The sequence below is a fragment of the Amphiura filiformis genome, chromosome 9, assembly GCF_039555335.1.
Source record: "Amphiura filiformis chromosome 9, Afil_fr2py, whole genome shotgun sequence".
Lineage (NCBI taxonomy): Eukaryota > Metazoa > Echinodermata > Ophiuroidea > Amphilepidida > Amphiuridae > Amphiura > Amphiura filiformis.
In genome coordinates this window covers 3377371-3404072 of record NC_092636.1, presented here as the reverse complement: position 1 = coordinate 3404072, position 26702 = coordinate 3377371, and the positions used below count along the sequence as shown (strand labels likewise).

At 38.7% G+C, this 26702-nt stretch overlaps 1 protein-coding gene across 1 annotated transcript in view; it reads right to left on the bottom strand.

Moving 5' to 3' along the window:
* Positions 1 to 13004: 13004 nt before the first annotated feature.
* The window catches only part of LOC140160459 (lactadherin-like), a 37131-nt gene continuing 23433 nt past the window's right edge, over positions 13005 to 26702 (bottom strand). The window contains exons 3-4 of the mRNA XM_072183694.1: positions 22841 to 22979; positions 13005 to 13700 (exon numbers count right to left, since the gene is read on the bottom strand). Of these exons, the coding sequence (XP_072039795.1) occupies positions 13696 to 13700; positions 22841 to 22979 (144 nt within the window). The 3' untranslated portion in view covers positions 13005 to 13695. The remainder of the gene's footprint in view (positions 13701 to 22840; positions 22980 to 26702) is intronic.

Here is a 26702-nt window from a genome sequence, read left to right as displayed (position 1 = left end):
CTGCAGTTTCTTTCATTTATGTTAATTTGTCTTGCATCGAACATGTCGAAGGGGCCCAGAAGAAAAATCTAGGCTAGTTTGTAACAAGTATTGTGTGGGTAAATATGATTCTTGTATTTATTTTAATTCTATTTATCAACATACAAAACCACGAAACTGTAACGCAACAAGTGTGGGTCCAAGGGTCGTTACCCCCACCCCACTCACACATCCCCACACACCCCACCTCACCATTGCCGTCGCTTCATGCAAGGCCGTCGGTTGAAGTGACGGAAGACGTCTGTGAAAAAAAATGGTGAGCAATAGACTTTTTGTACCCTGCTTGTGTATGGTGAAAGAAGAAAGGAAAAAAATTGTAAAAAATTATACATGAAAAACAAAATTAGGTTGCTAGCGCCTATTTTCTTTCTAGATCTTTTTTTTGTGCACCCACCCCCACCCCGTTCAAAATCCTGGCTACGCCACTGCCACGAATCACGAGCATGTGTTTTACATCAGACATACGCCATGGGAAAGCAACGTTGATTCTGTTTATTTTCCCTTACTTTTAAGTATACATGTACACCATAATACACACACTCACAATTTATTGAGATTTTAAAACAAATTTAATATTCATGCACCTCGTTGCAATGCAATTGCAATATGATTGAATTATCATAACAAAACCACAATTTGACCTATGCATATCGATCGTGCTGAAAAGTGGCAATGCTGCCAGATGAATTCGGCACCAAAAATAAAATATGACTCTCAACGTTACACTAAAAACTTACCCCATTGCTGAAAATATTTATTTAAATGATACGAAGCATTCACAACGCGAAAGGGAATTTACTTAAATTTTGCGATCCCAAAAAAAAAAAAAAAAAACTGACAGCGACGTAAAAATGGTTGTACAACTAGAATGAACTGGAAAATAATACTTGTATGCAAATCCGAAAATTGCAACAGATATTTTCATTTCTTTGATTAGCATGATTGCCAGTTTTACGTCAAGTTGGGCTACATTAATTGCCTCGTTTACCACGAGGGCGTAAACAAATTAATTTACCGCGTGCCCAGGCGGCGAGCGGCATGATAGAGAGAGGGAGAGAGAGAGAGGGAGAGAGATAGAGAGAGAGAGAGAGCTCAGCCGTATGGCATTGTCCATACACTCGGAACACGGGAGAGAATCAGTAATTGAATTTCGCAGTTGCCGTGATCACTGGTACGCGCCGTTCAACTTACACTGAGTGATTGGAGCCTAATCAACACGTCGAATTTAAAACGACTCTAGTCCAGTATTCACGATCATCATCATCCTAAGTCATCGTCGACCCACTGTATTTCTCATGCAAGAAAACATATAATTAGACACCAAAATCACCGAAATCGGACGTTGTTAACTATTGTCAGAATTCAAAAAGGTCGTTGACCTATGAACATTTTTCGTCATAGCGCCCTCTTGAAAGGTCTGACACATAACAAACTATACATTTTTGGAGTCCTCATGACCACACAAGTAATTTGATATATTACTTGACATAATTGGAGCATTCTGAAAATTTGACCCCATGTAACCTTGATTGACCCCTCCCCGGAATGCCCGGAAGTTCAGGAGGTGAGCCCAAGCTCAATTGATTCAGAATCAATCAAAGATCCCAAAATAACTTTCAAATCTTTGTTCTATGAGTTGGTCACGAACTCTACAGGACGGTCTTCTACTACAGGTTACAACATAAAATGATGGTGTGATAGGCAAATGTTGCAGTTGTTTAGCACCAGGTGGCCACATTGAATGCTATGTTGAAGCATAGATGTGAGAATTAATTCTGCAAGGAAGATAGCCTTGAGGGTAAAAACTAATATTTTCTTACTTAATTCATATGTTTATTTGTTAACAGAAAGTGTCTGACAGACACTTCGGAAACAACGCTCTTGAATTTAATCCTGGATGGAATATGATATTTCTTGCTTTTTAATTATAAGAATTTCACCTTTTAGTAGACGAACTGACCCCTGAGTTGGGCTCATTGTCTTCTTGGAGTGGTGCTGCACCTCCAAGGTTTGAAGTTCCTCTTCTGTGGTCGAGGCGAACCTGTTCATCTTCACCGGCGGCTTGGATTTTTTTATGATTTTTTATTTATTGTTTCCCAGTTTTATTAATGTTTACATTCATATGGACATAAAATAAACGTGTACGATTACAATGATTTGCAATTGTGTTTTTAAATATCTTGTTTATATTTCGTGTTTGGGTTGCTACGGTCATGGCTTTTGATTTTTCATTGACAGTCGTCATTTTTAAATTCTCCGCCACACATTTCATACCTTTGATCAATATTCGGGGCCCCCTCAATTACAATTCTCCCAACGTATTGGAAACGTCATACTTCGCGGGCATTGTCGTGATTGTGGCGACGTCCCACATGAAGGGGTGACGCGAGAGGGACACCCCCTATTACACAATTTTGTCGGCAAAAATGACTGTTGTCGTCAAAACCATATGATTGTCGGCAAATGTACGTAATAGACCTATTGTGAATGTTGTAGTCGTTAATAATTTAAAAATTTTTTTCGAAAATAAGAAATTGACAACCAGTCGCCGCAGCAGCAAAATGTCGATTTGCAGAGCTGTAGACAACTCGTCATCACAAAATATCGGATCAAAATCTTCAAAGAGATATGTGACGTGTCATGTCAAAAGCAGATACTTTTGGGCAGGTTAACAATTTGGAGGTTTTTACATATCTTAAATATAGATATATTTTGCTCCACAACGCTGTTTTCCCCAATGAAATCGGACATTCATAAGCGAAGATATTGAGTTAGAGTATTATAAAATTGGAAATTGAGATATTGGCCTTTAAAAATATTATTATTGACAATGTTGAGAGTAGGAATTACCTTGAGAAATGTCTCAAAAAATACAAAATGCCAGTTATATTCCGGTCTGAAACTCTCAGACAATATTTTAAACATTCATAACATCACAAATTCGCAACAAACCCAAATTGTGAAAAAAATCACCCCTGGGCAGATTTTTGGCTATTTCTCCATTTACGATCCTGCCCAAAAGTGTAGATCTCGCTAGTCTCCGGATCATCACAAAAAAAATAGGCCCTATAAAAAGTGGTGCATAACTTAAAATATCGACAGTAAAATAAAACAATTCTTAAAGATTCGAAAACCACGAAGTGTCTGCTTAACAGTGGTGCACAAATTATCCAAATCCATTCATGCGTCACTGAGATAATTAAGTTTGTACAAATAGACACATTAACACGTTAACGATAATTGTAGTTTATTATAAAAGAAATAAAAGGAAACGCCAAGTGTTGCTGAGTAGGAGTTTAAAATCAATCAATCAAGCTCCCAAAGAACGTTTAAATATATAACCACCGCTTTCCTAAATTACCCCTTTCCCCTCCTCCTCCCCTACATTCGATATCTTCATCTCGAGCTCTCCTCCCCTTCTCTTTCACTTCCAATGCTCTCTCTCATATGTTTCTCTCTCCCGGCCCATATCCCCTTGCCCTCCAACCCCCCCCACACACACACACACCCAATCTTCTCCCCTCTATCTTCTACTTTTTGCAGTAAAATTGCTTCAGTAAAAGTCATTAGGTTATTAGAGGTCATATAATGGCCTTCCATCGATTCTGGTACATGGGATTAAGGACATGAATCGATTTTGTTTATAGCACCTATACAATTACAGTAGTGACCCCTTTTGTAATGTGGAATGCAAATATTTCGATGGTCTATATATTTTCACAGTGAAATCAGCTTAGGCTATTTCGTAGTCTCAAGCCAATGCTTTCAAACTAAATCAATGCTTTCAAATGTAGACTGTTTTGTTCGACTTCTCTGCTCGTGAATATTGCACTGCGAAATTTAAACATTTCTTTTGTATACTTAGATCAGGTAACTCGAAAATCCTGTAATTTTATTCGTCACACCACTTATAAGAAACTGAAACCAAAACCGAAACTACCTGTCACAAATGTTTAGTTTTAAACAAAAGGTAGAAACAAAGAGTTCGATGTCTTGTGATTCAAGTGGTTAGGCAGGACAATAGGAAACCACGTGACCAAAACTAAAACCAAAACTAAAACTATATATTTGAAATGAGGCACTGTTAAGCAGACACTTCATGGTTTTCGAATCTTTCAGAAATTTTTTATTTTACTGTCGATATTTTAAGTTATGCACCACTTTCCATATGGCCTATTTTTATTGAGACACCCTGTATACTGCTAAAAGAATAATATTTTACACATGATCAGGTTTAATTTGATACCAAATTTTATATCTGCAGTACCTTTTTTCATTGACCAAATGCCATCCAAAAGTGCGTCTTTTCCTGTGTATTGCAATGGGCGCGTTTTAAAAGATGCAAATTTACCCCTAAAAATCACTCAATTTTTCGAAACCGGACATAATGTTCAAATTCGAGCTAAAACTTCATCTCTAAAACAAACAAAAAATTGGGACTTTTTTTAGATTTCGTCATGTAGACACTTGTCGGAAGCAAATTAGCTGAAACCGTGCGATTTTTGACTATACGTTTAGAAAATAAAGCCGCAACAAGTTCAAATAAGCGCATTCCACTGGTACATAAATCGTGGAGTGATTTGGTGGGTGGTGCACCCTCTTGATCTAGTATACTAAAATAATGAGCGAAGTGTGTGTGTGTGTGTGTGTGGGTGTCTGTCTGTCTGTCTGTCGGAGTGGGTGGGTGTGTGTCTGTCTGTCCGGCTATGCGTTTCGCCGCGCTTCGACGCATCGAGCCGATATTTCGGATATGGATAGGTATCGGGAAAAGCATGTTGACCAGGTGGTTTTCGAAGTCATCGGAGGTCAAGGTCAAGGTCAAAATTTCAAACTTTGTCCGATCGAGTTCAAGCTTGGTGGGTGAAATCCTTGATACCAGGGGAATATATGCGCGAAATTAAATCGCGGTCAATCAAGGTCAAAGGTCATCACGGCGGGTTCAAATTTCAAACATTGTCCGATCGGGCTCAAACTTGGTGTGTGGAATCCTTGATTACAAGGGAAATATTGTGCGTGAAACAAAATGAAGGTCAACCGAGGTCAAAGGTCATTACGGAGGTTTCAAATCAAACTGTGTAGACTCTCATTATTCTGGGTATGTTGAAATTAATATTTAATTTAAATCTGGTCAACCAGGTTTTGACGGGAACCGACGTTGCGACTGAGACCTTCAGTCTTCAGCTGGGTTGTGATGCAAATGACCTTGAGTACCGGACTCTTCTGGTATAGATGACAATCGGCGAGGAATGTCCTTTATGATTCTGTCCCAGGTGTGTGAAAGTTTGGCCCGGACGACTCATCCACGGTTGAGTGATGGTTGCTCGGCCCTCACTCATTCACGCCCGTTCAAACCACCGCTTCTCCCGATCTAAAATCCGGACATCCTTGGTGTCAAAATGGTGTCCGCTGGCTTTCAGATGAAGAAAAACTACGGAGTCGTTTCCACTAGAGCTGGCTCTGCGATGTTGTTGTATGCGATTGTGAAGAGGTTGGGCGGTTTCTCCTATGTAGGAGTCCTGACAGTCTTGCTCTCCAGAACAGCGTACCACGTAGACCACTACGGATTTTAGATCCGGAGCAGCGGTGGTTTGAGCGGGACGTGAAAGAGGCTATCTGGGTGAGGGCCGAGCAACCATTACGCAACCGTGGAGGAGGCGTCCGGGCCAAACTTTCACACGGCTGGGACAGAATCATAAAGGACATTTCTCGCCGATTGTCATCTATACCGGAAGTGTCCGGTACTCAAGGTTATTTGCATCACAACCCAGCGTTTCAGTCGCAACATGTCTGGTTGACCAGATTTAAATTAAATCTTAATTTCAAATTTCAAACTTGGTCAGATCGGGCTTAAACTTTGTGGGTGGAATCCTTTGTATGAGGAGAACACGTAAAAATATAATTGAGGTCATCTAGGGGCTACATTTTAAACTTCGTTCAATTTGGCTTAAACTTGGTGATAGTACTTATCCATATCACGGGAGCATGAACAAAATCAAACCGAGGTCCCACGAGGGCAAAGGTCATATGGGGACAAACGTTAGAGTATGCCCAATCGGGCTTAAAAGTGGTAAAAAGAATCCTCGATATGACGGGAACATGGCAAAAAGTCAAAAGGGGTTATCAGGGGTCATATAGCATCGCTATTACTCTCACAGCTGCCGGGTGAACTAGTATTATCCATGAAAATGTCGGCTCGCCGAGTTGTCACCATTGAAATGAATATTTGTAATGAAACATAATTCTTGAAAGCAATGAAACTCTTGAAACGGTTATATTTCTTTGCTGCGTGTTTTATTATATTTCCCGGCTTCTAAACATAACTATATGCAATTTGAAAAAGAACGCGATCGATGTTATTATTATACTATCTACTACATGCAAAGAACTGGTTCAAACTCCAATTATGAAGACCGGAGCTTCAGATTGCAGAAGTGCCTAAGTCCAATTTTGACCTTACAATGTTATGACGAAATGTTGAGAGGGGGACTTATTTCTTGTGCTGTGTTTATAAGCATTTAAAGTTATATTTCAAAATATTGTAGCAAAAGAATGGAAGCAGGGTATTAAAATAGATTTTGATATGAGCATTACAAATGTATTTAGCAATGTTTGACACAGGAATTTGTTCTTGATGATTTTTGATTATTGATATTAAATAGCAATGGTATTGATTTTGGGCTTATGCGCCTTTGTAGCTCGGATCAATGAAATACAAATTTGACCCCCTAAAAGCATTTAAAAATTGTGAATTTGGTTTAAATAGGTTTGCATTATATTTCTGACCTCTAGCAACATCAAAACTGCTAATAACTAAATTTCGACAAACAGTGACTTAGAGACGCACTAGTAGACTTCAATGGGGGCGGAGGAAGTTGGGGTCGGGGCCATTTTTTTCGCCACCTTCGGCGCCGAAGGTTTGTTTTTTTTCGCCGCCAAAGGCGGCTGTATTTTTTTGCTCAAGGAGTTAATTTTTTTCTTCTAAATTTTCATGCATTTATACACAGTAAGGTGGGGGTATATTTTATTTTAGTGTTGGTGGGGAAAGTGTTTTTTTTAGTGATAGTGGGAAAAGGTTGTTTTTTTGCTCATGTAGTGGGGAATGATTTTCAAAAACTCCCCCCCCCAAATCTAATGGTGCGTCCTTTACGCACCTCTGTAGCTAAGGTCTTCATATATTCCACGCTGAATAATCGAGCATCAAGTATTCGTTATTCAATCTGTTTCAATTGATCTTCTAACGAATGTTTGTTGACGAACCAGTGGCGTAATTAGGGTTGGTAGCGCTCGGGGCAAGAAACAAAATTGGCGCCCCCCCCGAGAATATCTTAGACGCGGACAATTTGTGAAACAATTGGGCGCGGAGCGCGCGAAATTTTGGACAAATAAGGCATACCACTTATTAATTTTTGTTACTAGAACTTGAATATCGGTATTCAAATGTTCTTTCAATTGATTTTGTGCGGAAATGTGCGCGAAGCGCACGAAAATTTTGACTTTTATCGCTTGGAGGGGCGCAGAATCGATGCTGAATTGAACAATTTGGCGCCCCCTAAGGGTGGCGCCCGGGGCATGTTGCTGCTCCCCCTGCCTCCCGTAGTTACGACACTGTGATGAACAAAATAGATTGCATTTTAACGTCGAATATCTGATGGAATAAAGTATCGCTGATACGTCACCAAACATTCGTTAAGAAGTTCAACGCGACTGGAAATGTCCACTCTTTCAAGAAGTTGAACGAAGGACAACCGTTTTTGAGTGGAAAACACTCTAAAATGAAAGAAAGTACATTTTCTTTAGGCAATATTTACTCTTTTGAGAGTATCCAGACTACTTTTTTTTCAATCCTTTGAGAGTGAAAATTTTCCACTAAAAAAGGGTTGTCCTCCATTTCACTCTGTCACTCATTTGTTTCCACTCGGTGAACATTTAGACAAAGAATACTTCTTGAATCGAAAATCGACGTCAAATACACAGTATGAACCGAGCCTAAGAAAATATATTGATGGCCCATGAATATATATACTCTAATATTCGAAGTAGACAAGTGGTTCAAGATGAATAAATCACTACGGTGACAGTATTCAATTGAATACCTGAGTAGAAGAAGGGCCCAACTTTATTTTACAAAAATTAGTTGTTCATATTTGTATCATTTCACATTATATTATTATAATGTATGTTCATGTACCAGTACTAAAGGTCCCCTGAAGATGAAAAAAGTCTGTCTCTTATAACTTTTTCAAATATTGTGTTTTTTGTTAATATCTCAAAAAAAGTGTTGATGTAGTTGGGCCCATCTTCCACTCAGGTATTCAATTGTACCTGATAATAATCATTTACGCAATTAATTTCATTTAATATAATAATTAATTTTAATTTAGTATAGCCTACAAATTTAATATCTACAACATTCAGATCGCAGTGTTGCTGATGCTGAAACCTTAAGGTCCGTATGCACAAAAGAGTTAGACCGGGTCTAAAGTTAGACCTGGTTTAACTGGCATTTAGGAATGGTCATTTGCTCTTATTTCATAAGTAGCTAGGAAATTATACAAATTTGTAATGCAATGTTCAAAAATAATACAAAATAACTTAAGCAAATGTAAAGGAAAGTGTCCTTTCTCCTGAGACTTAATTCCACTTAGACCAGGTTTAACTTTAGACCCGGTCTAACTCTTTTTGCATACGGACCTAGGGGCTGTCATTGTCTTAGAAACCAGTTCATACATATATCGGTGGCCAGAGACCCTTTCTTGACCCCTATCCCGAGTTACATAACTTTATAGGCCCTAATCTTTCTCGGGTTGAAATTTTTTTGGCAAATATTTTAATGACACTTTAACAGTCTCAAGCCGGTGATAATTTTGATTTTGTTTTGCAAAAAAAGGATATCCCCACACCCCCCACACACATTTTGTGTAAGAACAGCTATGACCCCAGTGTATTCTGACGGACATTCCGAAGAAAATGACAGCCCTTTATAATCTGCAGATCCTTTTAATTACTACAGTGATCAGATTGTAGGGCTCTTATAACGACCCCCTTTATCAAGTTATAACCCCTGTTGAAAAGTGCCATAGGTCAGTACATGTCATGATATTATTTGTGTACGAACTTTTATTGTTTGAGGAGCCAGTGAACCGATGATTGTCACCCAACAAGTGACAAATTGCAGCTATGGAAAATAATGTTTTGGTTTGTTACACGCTGTACACTCAGAACGCTACTGACCACTTATCTATTGTTATGCATAGTCGTGCTGGAAGTCGATTTTTTGTTTTTTGGTGTTAACGTTTTAGCGTTTCAAACTAATATAGTTCGTAAAGAAAGATTTGCCAAGGCATATCGTGCAGGTCTATATATTATAGTTTTGTCAGAATAACCGCAGAATTCACCTGCGACTGCCCAAAATGTCCAACTGCGTATAAATTGGCTGTCAGAAATGAACAATTGTGAAAACAAAACCGAAATTCTGACCAAACTGTGATATACAGCCCCGTATGATAAATTGCATTTTTGTTACTAAAATGGAGGTTATAGCGCCCTCAACAGTCACTCTCTTTATCATGTTTATAGAGAGATATAATGCAAGTGGTGTCGTTGCTGCTCTTAAATTGATTTATAAACTGTCCGCCTCAGACCAAGGTGTAGACAATTTCACACCCATGTTTAATACCAGGATTCAAAATAAAATATGGTTTCAAGCATTATGGGTTTTCTTCTGATATTTATTGAAAAAATAAAAATGATTGCTTTTTATTTGGCCGAGAAAATGTATTTGAAAGTGAAAAGGTATAGCTCACAGTTTTCCTCATTTCAACACCGAATTTGATGTGCAGTGGCTGATTAAATGACTGACTGAGCCTTGTATAACAATAGCTAGCGAGTGACTAGCATTCTGAGTGTGCACTACTGTAATATCAACCAAAGCAGACCCGTACGCAGGATTTCAATCGGTGGGGTGCTGATTTTGAACAAGTGGACTTTTTCCAAGGGGGGGGGGGCGTTTTTGTGAAAAGTGTACAAAATTTGGACCTTTCGTGTCCAAAAAAGCGTAAAAACTTGATTTCTTGGCTCGCTACGCTCGCAAATTCTGAAATTTTGGGACTTTTTATATACTTTCCCCCACCCCACCCCCCTGCATACGGGCCTGAACCAAAGTTCACCAGAATAGTGACTTGAACAAAATGCTGTTCTAATCTGCATATTCTCGGGAAGAATTGCTGAGTGCTAACCGTGAGACATATATTTTTGCTATGCCGTCAACAAGGGGATAAAAGATCGCTATGAGACCCCTTAAAGGAATATACATACCACACAAGCATAAATCTATAGCATAAATAAAGCTTGTAAGGGCGCTGAATTTCTATCGATTTTCAATTTCTAAGCATTTAAGCATATACTATTCTATTGTTTATATTAAGGGAAGAAGTGCAGCAAAAACATCCATTCATGGTCATTGTCATTGTTATTCCAGAGCAGACTTTCTTTCACACACTATTTATTCCGCAAAAAACGCACTAACAGTTCCAAGGAAAATGCAATTTGAAGTGAAGCATCTTGCACGATCAAATATATTAGTAATGTATTTTATTGTTTTTCAAGTAGTGATATTTGTTATGTATTTTATTGTTTTTCAAGTGGCGATACATAACATTTTTACAGTCAAAAACCTCATAATTATAAGCTTTTATCATTATTCTTCACAACAAATTGTAATAAACCAAGTGCCTGCTTCTTTTCTGAATTTTTGGTCTCTAGTGTCATTTTCACCAAGTATGAAGTTCCCAGCATGTTTAGTTTAAAAAAATGATTTTGGTGCACTTCTTCCCTTAAGCATGATTGGCTTTATACTATTGTCTATATAATATATCATAATTTCACAAAATCCATAACACTGTACGAGACACCTTGTTCGTATTTCTCACCGGGGGGACTTTGGTTTGTGTGGGGAAAACTATCAGACTTTAAACCAAATTTGACAAAAAAAACACCCTTTCAACTAAAATTCTATGAAATTAACGATTATCAATAAACCAAAATGGCTGAAAATGCACCGGGTATAAACTAAGTGCCAGAAAATGCAAACCCAAATCTGCCGGATATTACCGTTCCATCATTTCCACCAGGGGATTTCTACTGGGTTTTCTATTACTTATTATTTTAATGATATGTGAAATATAGTTATTTGAATATTCTCAAACTGCTCTGTCAGTACTTGCCATCCAGGGCAACCTGCAAGAAGACAAAAACATTCCCAACCGTGACTCATCGCCGCTGAGCACGATTTAAGCTTTTTTCAGTGGCGCCACCAGGATACTGCAGAAGTGCAGGGGTGAAACAAGTAGGCCTACGCGATGGGCACCTGACCTGATGAGCATGGAGAAACTATACAGTGGCATAGGATCTTACTAAGTATCTAGGGGAAAGGATTATGACTCTGGGTTATGCCTGGGGCCATGAATTCCTCGTATCGCCATGCTGCTTGTTTGAATCGCAGGTTAATGCGAATAAGATTGGCGCAAACGGTCACAGTCCCCTTGTATTGTACTGAGCATATTATACGAGGGGCGGTCAGGTTTTTTTCATCAAGATCGTAGCAAGTGTTGACCCTTTCGAGATCAACGCTTGACCTTTGACCTTTTTGGTAATAACTCAAGAACAGTACATCAGAAATAGGTAAAATTATTATTTTCTGAATCCTTATGACCAGAGAAATACATTAGTAATGTTTTCGACACAAGTTGATGAAGTTGTATTTTGTTTTGAGAACCAGAACATTTGTGTACTAGGGACTTTAAGGATTAAAAAACTAGCTCATCTGGGTGCATGGGAACAATAGCAGGGTACTAGACTTTCAATTTGAAAAAATAAATAAATAAAAAATGTGACAGCAGAGTGAGCGAAGAACTTCATGGAACCATAGATGGAACCGATTGGCCCCGATTAACCATAGACCCTGGAAGATACCCAGGGTCTATACTTTATACTTTGATCAGCTCGTAAATATTTTATTTTGAGAAATTTCATGTGACATCTCGACAGAAGCATCACGAATTATTAATTCAAGTCCAATTCTTTGCCTACTTTCTTTAAGACACAAATTAAAGACCATACAGGTCAGCTAACAGCACTATAAACATGGGTCTACTTTTTGGCGTAATGGTAAAAGCCTAATAAAATTTCCCGCCTATTACGAGGTGATCAAACTATAACGCGATGTGCTCCTTTGCCCCGATCTATTTACGTCTAACAATATCGAGTTCGAACTTTAAGCACTAGATAACTCTTTGACACCTTTGATATTTGCTTCGGGCAGAACAAAATAACATTATTTCAGACTTTATCGAAGATTAAGTGTCGAGCAGTTTGAGAATATGAATAAAGTAGTACCTGCCGACTAAATCGATTATTTTACACCGAATTACTTTAATAAGTGATCGCCAATCTTTTTTTGTAAATACAACTTTCGCTCTACATAATTTATTTTAATTTTATTCCAGACCTAAGTTGTGTAAACTTCTTTTCTGGATCGATCCATTGTTATGAGGAATAAAATCCAGAGAATTCAAAGCAACTTTATTATTGTTGCTGCCACCCCATAAAAAATCCTAAGGGATTGTTCAATATTTACGCCAGGAGTTGGAGTTAAGGGAATGAATCCAAATTTTTGGGTGTCCTGAGGGGGGATCTGAACCATGAGAAAGGAATATTCAATTTTAAATGTAGAAAAAGGGGAAAACATGAGGGTTCGAAAAATTTGAGCGGACGCAAGGGGGGAACACAAAATTTTATGTCGATCCTTATGCCAAAACTCCCACCATGGCGTAAAATATTGACACCATGGCGTAAAAATTGACAGTCCTGGCAGGAAGTATGGAGTACTAGTCTGAAAGGGGTCTGCATAAACATAAACCGCACGTGCTAAATATTAATAGGGATGTGTCGGGAGATGGTGTAAAATGTGCTTTCCATGAATTTACATTATGGTGCTCATTGTGGTGAAATTGTCTAAAATGGCGGATTTAAGGAGGCTGAATTTAAGCTTTGTGGTGGACGCAATTTCGGAATTTATGCAAGATTCTTCTATTATCTTTTGAGGTTTGAGGTGATATTTTCCTTAACTTCGTCAGCAATTGCCATTCGCCAGAGCTGAAATGCACTTGCAATATACCATTTTCTTTGGAGATAAATGCGTATGAGAAGTACTTTGAAACAAATTGTATTGATTTAATAACTGCAGTTGCACCCAGAGGTGTGCTGTACAAAATACCAAAAAATACTGTCAATTTATGATTTATGTGCAGGGGTCAAAAACGTGCTGATGAAATTCCCAAATCGTGCTGGTTTATTTGCAGAAGGATACTTGGTGATACTGATACTCTATTTGGATGTTTGCACCACAAGATTTGACCCAGTTTAAAAGTTCAGTAGTCCATAATGTAAACTCATGGAATGCATATTTTCTATTAATTGACACCATCTCCTGAAACCTAACTCTAATCGTAATCTTTTGACTATGTTGACGTGACAGCAGTGATAATTAACTTAAGCACCAAAGGTGCTCACAATGGTAAGATTTTGTTTCCGTTAATCGAAGTCATCCGTTTTATATATATATCATTCATTCTTCCAATTCATTCATCCATATGACCATCATTCTGAAATAAATGAAACAAAAGATGCATGGTAAAAATATGTTAACAAAGTTTCATTCATGCGCGCTTTAATTAAGAAATAAAGGGTAATGCATTATCTTTTACACCCAAACAACACAGTAATGCTGTGCGTAGAATGTGTTACGGCGCTTGCCCATTATTGCAGAATATTGGGCTCTCACGTGACATGTTTTAACAAATCACAGTGCGCGATTTTGAATAATGGGTCGTAAGAGTAATAGAATAGATACTATAGTATCTTTATATTAGTCTGACACCTCTTGCATATTGAGATAGGTAGGATATATTTGTGATCAGATGGTGATAAGGATCCTCTCAGCGATGAGTGCTATCCCTGCATACATTGCAGTGGATCTGAAGAGTAAACGTACAAAACTGAAAATAACTAAGACCACTGGGGCATGTGGATAGCTTCTGAAAACATTGAGCTTCTTTTTTAAACAAAACGAGTAATTTAATTAAACTTTGAACGTGAAGTATTTTATATGCATTTACTGCTGAACAAGCAATATTGTTGTTTCACTGCAAGGAATGTTGGGATATATCTCATAGCTGTTATCATTTAAGACACAGCAGTATAAATCATGTGAATAGGTTTTATATGGTTCACAGGGCTTGAAAGAAGTTGCTTATGTGGATTAACATAACATACAAAATGGGAGGATTCAAAAGGCCAACCAAAATTTATCCCCCAAATGGGAGTTCACTATACAATCTTCCAAAAACCTACATCGAGAACCTGGAAGCAACCTGTACGAAGTACTTGAAGAGATGGGCCGGCATTAGCAGGTGCACCACCAATAGTGCATTGAGCAGAAAGTAAAGGAAAACATGGCCTACAGATGAAAAAAATGACCACCGCTGTCAAATTCATGCAGGTCATGAAATACCACATGAACAAAAACTCCAGAGATGGAAAGACCCAAACACTATAATAGAGATTGTTTGGAAAATAAGAAAACCAGGAAGATATGAAATGGAGTTGAAGAGCAGGCCTGTTGAAGAGCTCGAACAGAGAGAGCGCCACCTCATCTTAAATGAGATGAGCCGAGGTCACACTGACCGGGCAGGACAGGGGTTTAAAGAAAATCCAAAAGCTTATTAAGGACAAGAGCCAGAAAGAGCACAGAAAATACCTCACTAATCTGGTGAAAGAAGTGAATGAAGAACATATGCTGGTTTACCTCTACGGATGTCCTAAACAAGGACAGTGGTTGAGATAGGACTCCGCCATGCAGACTGACACCTCATAGAAGACGCTCCTATATGTCTGGACACCAGAACCCCTGTCTTGCCATATCAATGCCATCCATGACCAACTTCTTTTACCTGATAATCTGAAACTGTGGTGGAAACCAATCTAGGACTGAATTGTTGCAGGTACTCGCTTCATATCAATTTGTAAGCGCCCTTTAACAAAGTCATAGTTCATTGAATTTACAACCGTATGACAAAGCAGGCGAAAATAGTAACTTTTTGCACAAGATTTGCAATTTAAAGATACTTGGCCATTGCTCATTCTAGTAATACTAGTGTATGAACAATATAAGTGTGCTTTTTCATTTACAAATATTGTAAGGAACACTTGAGGTTTTGACTTTTAAAACATACATGTTGGTCGAAAATTGTGCTTGGATAGGTATAAACATATTTACCACATTCGCATTGCTATAACATTGCATTGCGTTATCTGTTGACCTAGTGACGAAAAGTGTTTTAGGGGGAAGTGTTAGGTTTCGTTTGATATAAAAACAAACTCTAATTGGATGAAGGGAACACTTGATGTTTTCGATAAAAACAATTACAGACACCCATTTTCCAGCTAGAAGCTCCACAGCTCATACGATGCTATGTACTCAACCGTGTAGTGTAATCAAAGACTGTGTGGAGAAAATTCACTGCTTGTTGTTCTCTGCTTGGAAACTCTTGGGACGAAATTATGTGCTCAGGTGTATCGAGGTGAAAACTGTGCGTAGATGGTTTATAAGAGAATCGTTTTTGTATAGAAACCTTTCCATATGGAGAATGGAAGGTACAACTGGCAGCATGACCAAACACTAAGAACAATAGCATCCAGTGTTGTAGTCGAGTCCTCGTCATCCGAGTCCGAGTCCGAGTCCTTATGTATCAAATTCAAGCCCGAGGTTTTCACCAATACTTTATCAACGTATAGCATATACTTAACCAGAATTTTAGTTCCATTATTATTTTCTTGTAAATACATAATTTGCTAGTCCCACCTAGCATGCCTAGTATTGTTTTGGGGCTGTGCAATAATTATGCGGAGCCTGGGTAGGAGTGAAATTGCAAAAAATGCTTATCCCTTCTCGGCCTGCCAAAAATCGCTTGGCCCCCTCCCGGCCTGCCAGAAATCTTTGCACCCCCTTTGCACATGCCATTTTTGGGGAATCCCAATTTACAAACGTTAAATGGTTTTGATAATTATGTTGCGAGCGTAGTGAGCAGGGAAATTTGCATTATGTAAGCGTTTCTGTACTGTTTTCTAGAGCGTTTTATTTAAAAGGTGCCCTATATGTGCCAAAAGTTGCTTGTTCCCCCTCTCGGCTTGCCAAAAATTGCTTCCACCCTCCCTTTCGTTAGGTCAAAAATGTTTACCTTTAGGTAGCATACCTTGGAAACAGATTATAATCACAGACTCACAGTAACTTATTAGGCTAGAGAGGCAAAATATGCAATATTATTACAATCAAAATATGACGTCACTACCAAACTCCAGGTGTCAAACGAAGAGGTGTTGGATCGAAGACGTGTTGGATCTAGCTGTAGGCCTATGCCGTATTATTGCGGGGGTGGGTGGGGGGGTGTCACTCACATGTAAAGGTGGTACGGGTATGTCCAGCGGTAAGTGGTCCCTTTTCAGGCTCTCCTTAGTTAACACATTTGCATCATGCTCCAGTTCATGGAGCCTAACACTCTGAAAATTGTAGCTCTTTAGCTCAAATTTGGAAACATTTTGAATTTGTTAGCTCCAAAGCCTATAATTTGGTCCAATTTTAGTTCACAGACCTCCACAAAAATGTTGAAATTTCAGTTCATCAAGCCCCTATATTGCCCCCAAATCAGTTCTTATAGTTCCCAAAGTTCGGCGCCACACACCCCTATCAAAATTTAACTTGAGTGCCCCAGAGTATTATTATTATTCATGTACATTCTAGACTTGTATCTAACAAAGCAGTCATGTCAAAACAAACGAATATGATTAAAATCCATTTTAACCAATTAAAGATATAACTGAAAGCAATCTTAATTGGAAATTTAAACTTATGGTCTCAACACAAAATTAAGACGTACCTCAAATTTTCGGTCACAACTTTGACCTTCATCTGGAGACTGGCAACCCAAGTTTGGGATCAGTGACCTTTTGGAAACTTGACCCCAAAACCAGGTCGTACACTCTGGGTAACTTGTATCGGCCCCCGTCGCGGTTGAGAGATGGTTGGTTGACTCTGATGTAAATTGACTCCCTCACACCCCTTTCAAAGTATCTAGCGTCCCGGTCGAGGATTTTGACCTCATCCAAATCAACTTGGTGGCCGGGGGATTCAATGTGGATGTGCTGGGAGACTTCCGACGAGGTAGTACTCGGACGACGGTGTTCTGAGAATCTGGTTTTCAAAGATCTTTCAGTCTCACCAATGTATGATTCTGAATACTGGTCCTTCAGGGTTTCCCCTGACAGGGGATGTAATAAATTGGTCCGGTAATGTCTTTCTTCTCAGTTTTGTCTTTAGGTGAGACAAGTAGCTGCCTCAGAGTTTGAGTGGGTTTAAAGCAAACTCTGATACCGTAGGCAGTCAGAATTAATAGGTAAATTTTCACGGGAAAATTTTCTGGACACGTGACACCCATGGGCGCAGACATATTAGCATTATGGAATGTGACCCCGAGCACAGCGGGAGGTCTACCAATGTATTTGAATAGGAAGAATTCCTACTTTGATGCAAAATAAGTAACTTGTCGCAAGTTAATAATATTATGGTTAGAGTTTCCGTAGATAAATATTTTTTTCCGTAGATAGATATTTTTGAAATTACGTTTTGATGATATTGTGAAGAAATTAAGATTGCATGATATTCAATAAATTTGCAATACACGAATTTCTATCGAAATTGCAGCCAATAATACTATTCCAATTCAAAATTACTAAGACTTGAATAGCGAGGTCACCACCGGGGGTCAGAGATCAGGCTCGAGGTCACACTCACATTGATACGCATTGGTCACGTGTCCAGAAAATTTTCCCGTGAAAATATACCCATTAATGTTGACTGGTAGGTGCCGAAGATTCTTCGTAGGGCTTCGGAAGTTCCTTTAACGTAGGGCAGAACTACTTGTCCTTTTGTCTCAACGTTTGTATTCTTCTGGTTACTGTTCTTAGATTTCACTTCTTTTGCTTTCTTAGCTTTGTCAAAGGACCAGTTCGGATAACCGCACTTCTTTAATGCACTGTTAATGTGCGATTTCTCCTCCGCTATGTCCTCTTGCTCAGATATGATACTGTCCGCTCTGTGGTGAAGAGTCTGGATTACACCCAGTTTTTGCTGGACAGGATGATTTGAATCAAAGTTCAAGTATGGGTCGGTTTCCTATAGATTTTGATTTTTAGTGTACCGTCCATTTGGATGACTGTATGAGTGTCGAGGAATGCGAGTGACCTATTTTCCTCGCCTTCTGTCGTGAACTTGATGTCCGGATCGATTGAGTTCAAGTGATTCGTAAACTCCTCCGCGTATTGTTTCTTTAACTTTGTATGGGTATCGTCGACATAACGGAACCACCACAAAGGGGGTGGGGGGTGGTGGGCTGATCTTATCGCTTCCTGTTCTAATTGTTCCATATATAAGTTGCAGACGATCGGGGATACAGGTGACCCCATAGCCGCGCCATGGATTTGCTGATAGTAATTTCCATTATACACAAAGTAAGTACAATTCAAACACACTTCGAGAAGTTTTGTCACATGTGCCGCAGACAGGCGGGTCCGATCACTAAGTGTGTTATCCTGTTCCAGACGAGCTTGAATAATTTTTAATGCTTTGTCAACGGGTACAGAGGTAAAAGAGAAGTGACATCGTAAGATCTTAATTCTTCGTCCTCCTCTACAGTTTCGTTCTTAATTCGCTCTGAGAATTGGCAACGTGGTGTTCTGTCTTACTAACAAGAGGGGCTAAAATGTCAGCAACCAATTTAGCACTACTGTATGTGATTGACCCGACGCTACTCACAATGGGTCTCAGTGGAGTGTCTTTCTTATGAATTTTAGGCAACCCGTAAAATTTCGGTGGAGTTTCGGCGGTGGGGTACAACTGTCTGTACTCAACTCTGTTGATACCACCCTCTTTCTCGATTTCAAGAAGCACAGATGTTAATTGTTTCTTGTACTTACTGGTTGGATCCTTTTTGCCTAAGTTCTTGTAGGTATTAGTGTCACTAAGAAGTTTCTCACACTTGCGATTGTATTCCTCACTATTCAAGATGACCACCAATCTTCCCTTATCGGCTGGTAAAATTTGGATTGACTGATCTTTCCGAAGCTGTTGCAAAGCTTCCCTCTCCTCTTTAGGAAGGTTAGAGTCAATCTTATTACGGTTCGGGCGAGTGACAAGGTTGACTACTTTCGCTCTCAGTTCACCAGCCTCGCCAGGTGGAAGTTTGCGACATGCCGATTCGGTAGCTGTAACGATGTCAACAACAGGTAATTTTGCGGGTGTAACTGCAAAATTTAACCCCTTTACTAAGACTGACAGTTCCGAATCGTTCAACAGTCTATCCGAGCAGTTCTTTACCCATTTACTGATACACTCCGAGGCGATATTATTCCCTTTTTCTTTGTATTTATCTCACTCTTCCGTTCCAAGAGTCGCGTGAATTTCTGTTGTTGTCGGCGTTTAGACAGCTCGTGTTCCTTTAATTGTGAGAGCTCGCATCGTGACGTCACTTCTGTTACAATGTCGCTAGGTAACACATTCGCGGTATTCAAAACATTTCCAATACGATCTTTTTCACTCTCTAAATCATCCAATTTTTTCACTATCTGACCGATCCTTACATTCAACAATGATCTTTACGCTCTCCTCAGAATAGTATCCGCTTTAGTTCCTTTGACTGTGCTAGATAAACGGAGACTTACTGGTGTTATCCTTTGGTGTTTACAGTGGAGACTAAACCGGAGATGATTCCGATACCGGGCGATTTTACAGCCCGTTTTTTCCAACTGTCTGATGTTATTTAGGCAATCCTTGCCGTAATCATTTCGTATACTAGCATGAAAGTTCATCTGTGTTGGTAGACTTCATAATTGGAAATTTAAACTTATGATCTCAACACAAAATTAAGACGTACCTCAAATTTTCGGTCACAACTTTGACCTTCATCTGGAGACTGGCAACCCAAGTTTGGGATCAGTGACCTTTTGGACACTTGACCCCAAAGCAATCTTGCTTTTTTGGTTGTACTTTTATTTACAAACTGATTTATTTGCATATAAAACTACTTAAATTAATCATGTGATGTGATCATTGATCAAGAAGAAGAAGAGGGGATCTGTGCGTTACACCCGGACCTTAAAGGGCAGGTCTATAGCAAAAACAACATCATATCATTGGCAAGCTAATATTATGAGGACAATGAAAATGACTCCTTTTTGAGAAAATAAGACGTTTAAAATTGATATTCCGCAAAAACCAACTTAAGCGGTGAGTTCCTTCGAACGAGACAGATTTGGCGGCCTAGAAAACCGGTGACGTCATGAAATGAGATGTGCCCGCTGTGAGAAAAGGGACTATAAACGCTCTCAATGGAAAGAACGTATACTGTTGCTGTTCAAAGAAAAAAATTCCAAATTAAGTATTACAAATTTCATGGTTTTTAAACATATGGATAAAATCAGCCGCTTCTTTTTTATAATTATATTAGACAATAATTGTGATATTACAATTCATATGTATATCAATATCATGAGAAATATTAGGCCTAAAAAATAAATACATAATTTGAGCTTAGAATTTCATCTGAGACTAGCATATAAACCGTGTTAGTCCACAAACTCATGTATCTGATTTCCCTGTATATTGCAATGCTATAGTTTCAGTTGGATGAAATATAACAAAGCAAACGCATAGTAACAATTACTGTGTGGGCTTTGTTCCCGAAAGAGAACAATAGCGTGCATATTGTTATGCAGCATTGTTATGGTAAGTGATAGTACAACTCATTGTTGCTAATGTCAAACTTGTCAGAGTGATTGCGATTGTATGATAAGAGCACGATAAAGTGTCCGCTCCATTTACCTACGTCATCAGTCAAACGGGGGAGAACACGTACGCTTCAAACGGGGGAAGAACACGTACGAGGCTGAACTTTACCCACACAATTTCTCCTTTTTCAGGAGAAATACGCACAAAATAATTGCAACAAGTGTCAACATGTAATGTAATAAAATGTTCTCTTCGAATAGAGATAAACTTGTTTTTGCTATAGACCTGCCCTTTAAGTCGAGGCCGAAAGATATCTCTGACACAAAGAAAAATGCGGACATCTGTGGATAGGATATGGGATGGGAAAGGAGGGGAGGAAAGGAGAGGAGGGGAGGAGCGGAGAGAACTCGTGCGCCAGAGCTTGAATTCGCGAGTTCATGACTTTATATGTCACGAAAATAGGATCTCTCGAGATAACAAAAGCGGAGTTCATTCATGAGTTCTTGAGATCCTGACTTGGCTTCTTTGGGATGGTGCGAGAGGTTGTGGTACAAACCCCCGGCGAGTTGGCTTTAAATTCTCCTGGACAAGGAACTTACTGCTAATAAGCCCAATCGCCATTGTGACTTCCGGTTTTTGAGAGCACTTTTAGGACACTTTGACCTCTGACATATCGGGGAAATTTCCCTAATTATTATTTATTTATCTATTATTGTAAAAATGTTATCATTAAAAATATTTAAATAATTAATTTATACAACAAATATATTTTTTTGATTTGTTTTTATTCTAGTAAAACTTTTTAAATTATTTTTGTATGCACAAAAACCAATATTTCTGATAGGTCAAAGGACAAAGTGTCCTAAAAATGCAAAAACTGTCCCACAATGCATTGCAAACTTCTAATGCCGATTTGGCTTATTGTCTCGTTGTAACCCGTACGAAACTCGGGGAGCCGATCCTGGCTGCAAAGGTTAATTGTGTAATGTCTAGGGTGTGCGCTTCTTAGTAGCAAGTCCCTCTCTTATTGGGCTATTACAGAAATTAACGGCATCTACCATAAAGAAGACATGGGAATCCCAAATGAGTTTTCCCATGTCTTCTTTAGGGGTAAAACGCCGTCCTTAGCAATTGCGAGCACCAACATGCTATATACACCCCCCCCCACACACACACACACACACACCCACCCACACACACTTTTGAACATGAGAGTCCGTGATCATTATTTTTAGAATCGAATTAAATATTCATAGCTGATTGAGCATTGATTATCGGTTATCGACTATCGATTAACACACTCAAACGCTGTTTACCAGCGTGCTAAGGTAAGACTGTGATGAAATCCGTAGGCATGATACTCTATGTACTACTGCTGGCTATGTTTTTTTCTTATTTCAGTTGTCTTATGATCTACGAGGTCAGATGTGTCAAATTTGTCTACCCTAAAGAAGACATGGGAATCCCAAAAATGTTTGAGTTTTCCCAAAAAAGTTTGATTTTTCCCAATCCCATGTCTTCTTTAGGGGTAGGGCCAAAAATATCTTGAAGCGCCCATTGTTTAATGGTTTATGGAATGATGTGGACCGTAGTGGTCAGCGATAACCTGTAAAGTGTGCTAAGGCTTGTGGATCAACGTCTAGACGTTGTGCCTGTGCGTAGCGCACTAGAAATCACTGAGCTTGTTTCATAATTATCTTTACTATTTCTTTATTTCAAACTGTCACGAACACAAGAAGTTGGGATTCGTGATCGCAAGATCGTGACTTACATGATATAGGAAGAGTAGTTGAAATTGACACTGTACACGTATAACGTTGCGCAAAAGCGAAATGAAAGAGAACCAAGTGTACTGTGTATATCAACTGCCTAAAATGCTTCACCTTCCAACGCGCTTTACCTTACCTTGACAACCAAGGACTTCAAAACGAAGGCTGATATGTACATTCCACGCGGTAGGTTGTATTCGGATAAAACGCGCTTCAACAAGTGTAGGGAAAAGATTGGTGACAACCGTAGTTTGGTCTGTATTTCCATCAAATATCTGTGACAGGGATAAGATTTCAATATCAATAAGAATTAAGGCAATACATGGTTTGTCCAAAGTTATCAAGTAAATATTAAATGCTATTATAAATGTATACCCTAAAATGAATGTTAGATGGATCCCTGTTAGTGGCGTAGCCAAGAAGGGGCAACAAATTGGTTGTGGAACAATGGCCCTTTACAGTCAGCCCATAGCTAAAGACAGCCCGTCACCCATTCATATTTTAAGTTTTTTAATATTTACAGTACCGTCAATGTCCCTCATTCTTCAGGCCCTGCCGTCTATCGGGAGCTAATTTGTAATTTTAGTTTGATGGCAATTGTTTCTTTATAACGAACATATTCTTAAAGTAGGTAATGGGGTTACGCATCCTGCACAAGAACAAATAAACACAATGGGGAACGATTGCTCGCTACGAGATGAAACAGAATATATTAAATAAGAAAGAATGAACCGTTTACCAACCCAAAGTAACATGACAACAAATAAATACAAATCCCAACCGGCACACAACCCAACTTGAAAACAAAGCAAGGGAATGTGCCGGCATGGGAATCGAACCCACGACCTTCCGACCTCTAGACGGACGCCTTATCCATTAGGCTGCCAGCTCCCACTGATAAACGGTGGTTAAAACTGGGTCTAATGTAAAGCAGTCGAGGTATACAATACACACAAACTGTTATAAATATGCCTATAGCTTTAGAACTAATAATTGTTTACACAATGTTTCAACATAGAGAGAAGGATGATTTATTTACGCACATTTTGATACCACATTCGTCCAATTTCGTTCAATATTCACAACACAGCAGTTGCAGCTATTTGTAAAATTTATTAATTTGAAGTCAGTGCCACAATGCTTGCGTAAGAACCATTGATTGCTGTAAACTGCAACTTTTAAATTCGGGTATTTTTCTTTAAAAGCACTACAGTGTTGTTAATATTGAACGACATGGACAAATGGGGTATCAAAGTGCGCGTAAATAAATCTTCCTTCTGCCTATGTTTAAATATTGTGAAAAGATTATTATTAGTTCTGAAGCTATAGACCTATTATAACAGCTGCGTTACTTTTTGTGCAGACTTTATAATGTATGGCCCGTTGTGAAACACATTTTAAACCACTATTCAGAGACCGTGTATGAAGGGACTCGAAACGGATTATTGATAGCTATTGTCAAGCTATTGTTAAGCTATTGCAGGAAAGTTGAAAAAGAAGGAGCGTGTTTATAGTGAGACAATCTTTTCGTTATTTAGCTAAACTACCGCGTAGTCTAGATTTGCAATGGTTAGTAAAACATAAACAAATATAGACTGCGTGGCAGTCCAGCTAAATACCGCATAATCTGGCTCACTATAAACACGCTCATAGAGGGAGAACGGAATTATATCCTTGAGATAACCCCGTAGGTAATCCTGTCGCACCTATTCATAGTCCTTTATTCTCAAATAGTTACACATCTACTTGAAAGTAGCCTTTGATGTGATGTGTGTTGCCGACTACGGTTGATTAATTTTCACTCCAGAATTGAAACCATATCCAATGTTTCTATAGAGAATCCCTTGAAAGTATGACACGTGTGTGTTAAGTACCTGATGTTGCTCTGAAGGGATGCCACACGTGGATACTATAAGAAAGAAATGTAGTTTTGTAAAGATTCCAAAAAAATCCGCCCATTTTGGAACATATATTTATTATTTAGGAGAGTATTTTAGGATTTTGTTAGAAAAGGGATGATTTTTGATCATCTATATTTTATTGTTTTATGTATTTTCCTGTCATTTCCTGCAAACCTAATAAAGATATTTTGATAATTGAAAATAGGCTGTATCATAAATCGTAGAGGTTGAAAGCGTAACCAAGTGTGCAAAATTATTATTTGCCATGGAACTTCGGTCATATTTTATTTGAAATAAACTGGATGTTAGGATCTGCATGCATGGTATGCATAGTATTGATGGTATACAGACACTGACCTTTCCCTAAAACTAGTAAGCAGCAACTTGTGTATCACACCGTCATGGGTTCGAACCCTTTTGTTGTATTTTATTGTTAAACCTAAATAGCGTGATTGCTTTTGAATGAGCGGCAACACACATATTTTGTTTGAGGATAGCTGGATCTATCTCCTTTCTTTACATCTTCTCTGGCTATTGTTATCAGGTTATCTTTTACGACCTTCGATACCATGCGAGTTGTGCCGAGGGCGCGATATTTGATTTCTTATTATTTACTCATGTTGCCCTACAAAATACCAAAAACAAATCAAAATATTCCACTATTTTCAAAAGTTATGTAAAATTGTGTAAAATGTCTATCCTGTGTCGAAAATAATTTCTGTGTAGCGTTGAGAATCATTTACATAGGATTTTGGAGACAAAATGTGATAATTTTGTGGAGATACAGAACAAACAAATTTACATTTTTTCTTGCATGTGTACACCGTACGCTGTCTGTTTCTACTGATTTGAATACTGAAATAATTCTTTGATGAATTATGTTTGCATTTCTAGAGTATAAGGCTGCGTTCACATAGAAGTATACTATTCGGGTATACGGTGCACGTTTTGCAGGTGCACGCGTATAGCTTAAATCGAGCAAGGCAATTTCATAGTACCGGGTCACATAAGGCTACGATCACATAGAAGTATACTATTCGGGTATACGGTGCACGTTTTGCAGGTGTACGCGTATTGCTTAAATCGAGCAAGGTAATTTCATAGTACCGGGTCACATAAGGCTGAGTTCACATAGAAGTATACGGTATACGGTATTCGCTATACGAAATACGCTCATTCGATCAGGCTGAGTTCATATAGGAGTATACTATGTGAACTCAGCCTGATCGAATGAGCGTATTTCATATAGCGAATAGCAATATATCAGTTACCCATTTTCTTCGTCTTATCAAATGCTTGTAACTTTACTTCTTGAGGTCACATTGCATTCAATGAGGTGTCATAATGTGCAGAATTAGATAGTGCATCTATTAAAAAATGAATTTACCCACATATGGTTTAGGTTTTTCAAATTAGGACGGTATACGCTGCACTAAAATCGAACACGCACGATTCCCACTATACTATACTATACGCAGGTATACGGCCTATTCGAATAGCTTTTATGTGACCCGGTACTATTAAATTACCTTGCTCGATTTAAGCTATACGCGTGCACCTGCAAAACGTACATCGTATACCCGAATAGTATACTTCTATGCGATCGTAGCCTTATGTGACCCGGTACTATGAAATTGCCTTGCTCGATTTAAGCTATACGCGTGCACCTGCAAAACGTACACCGTATACCCGAATACGTGCGTGTTCGATTTTAGTGCAGCGTATACCGTCCTAATTTTAAAACTAAACCATATGTGGGTAAATTCTGCACATTATGACACCTCATGGAATGCAATGTGACCTCAAGAAGTAAAGTTACAAGCATTTGATTAGACGAAGAAAATGGGTAAACTGACCTATCATGCCTATACTCGCTAATCGCTATACGAAATACGCTCATTCGATCAGGCTGAGTTCACATAGTATACTCCTATATGAACTCAGCCTGATCGAATGAGCGTATTTCGTATAGCGAATACCGTATACCGTATACTTCTATGAGCGTGTTTATAGTGAGCCAGATTATCCGGTATTTAGAGTATACCTTATACGGTATTGGTCGCCACTATAAACAGACCAATAGCGCTACTTGCCGCA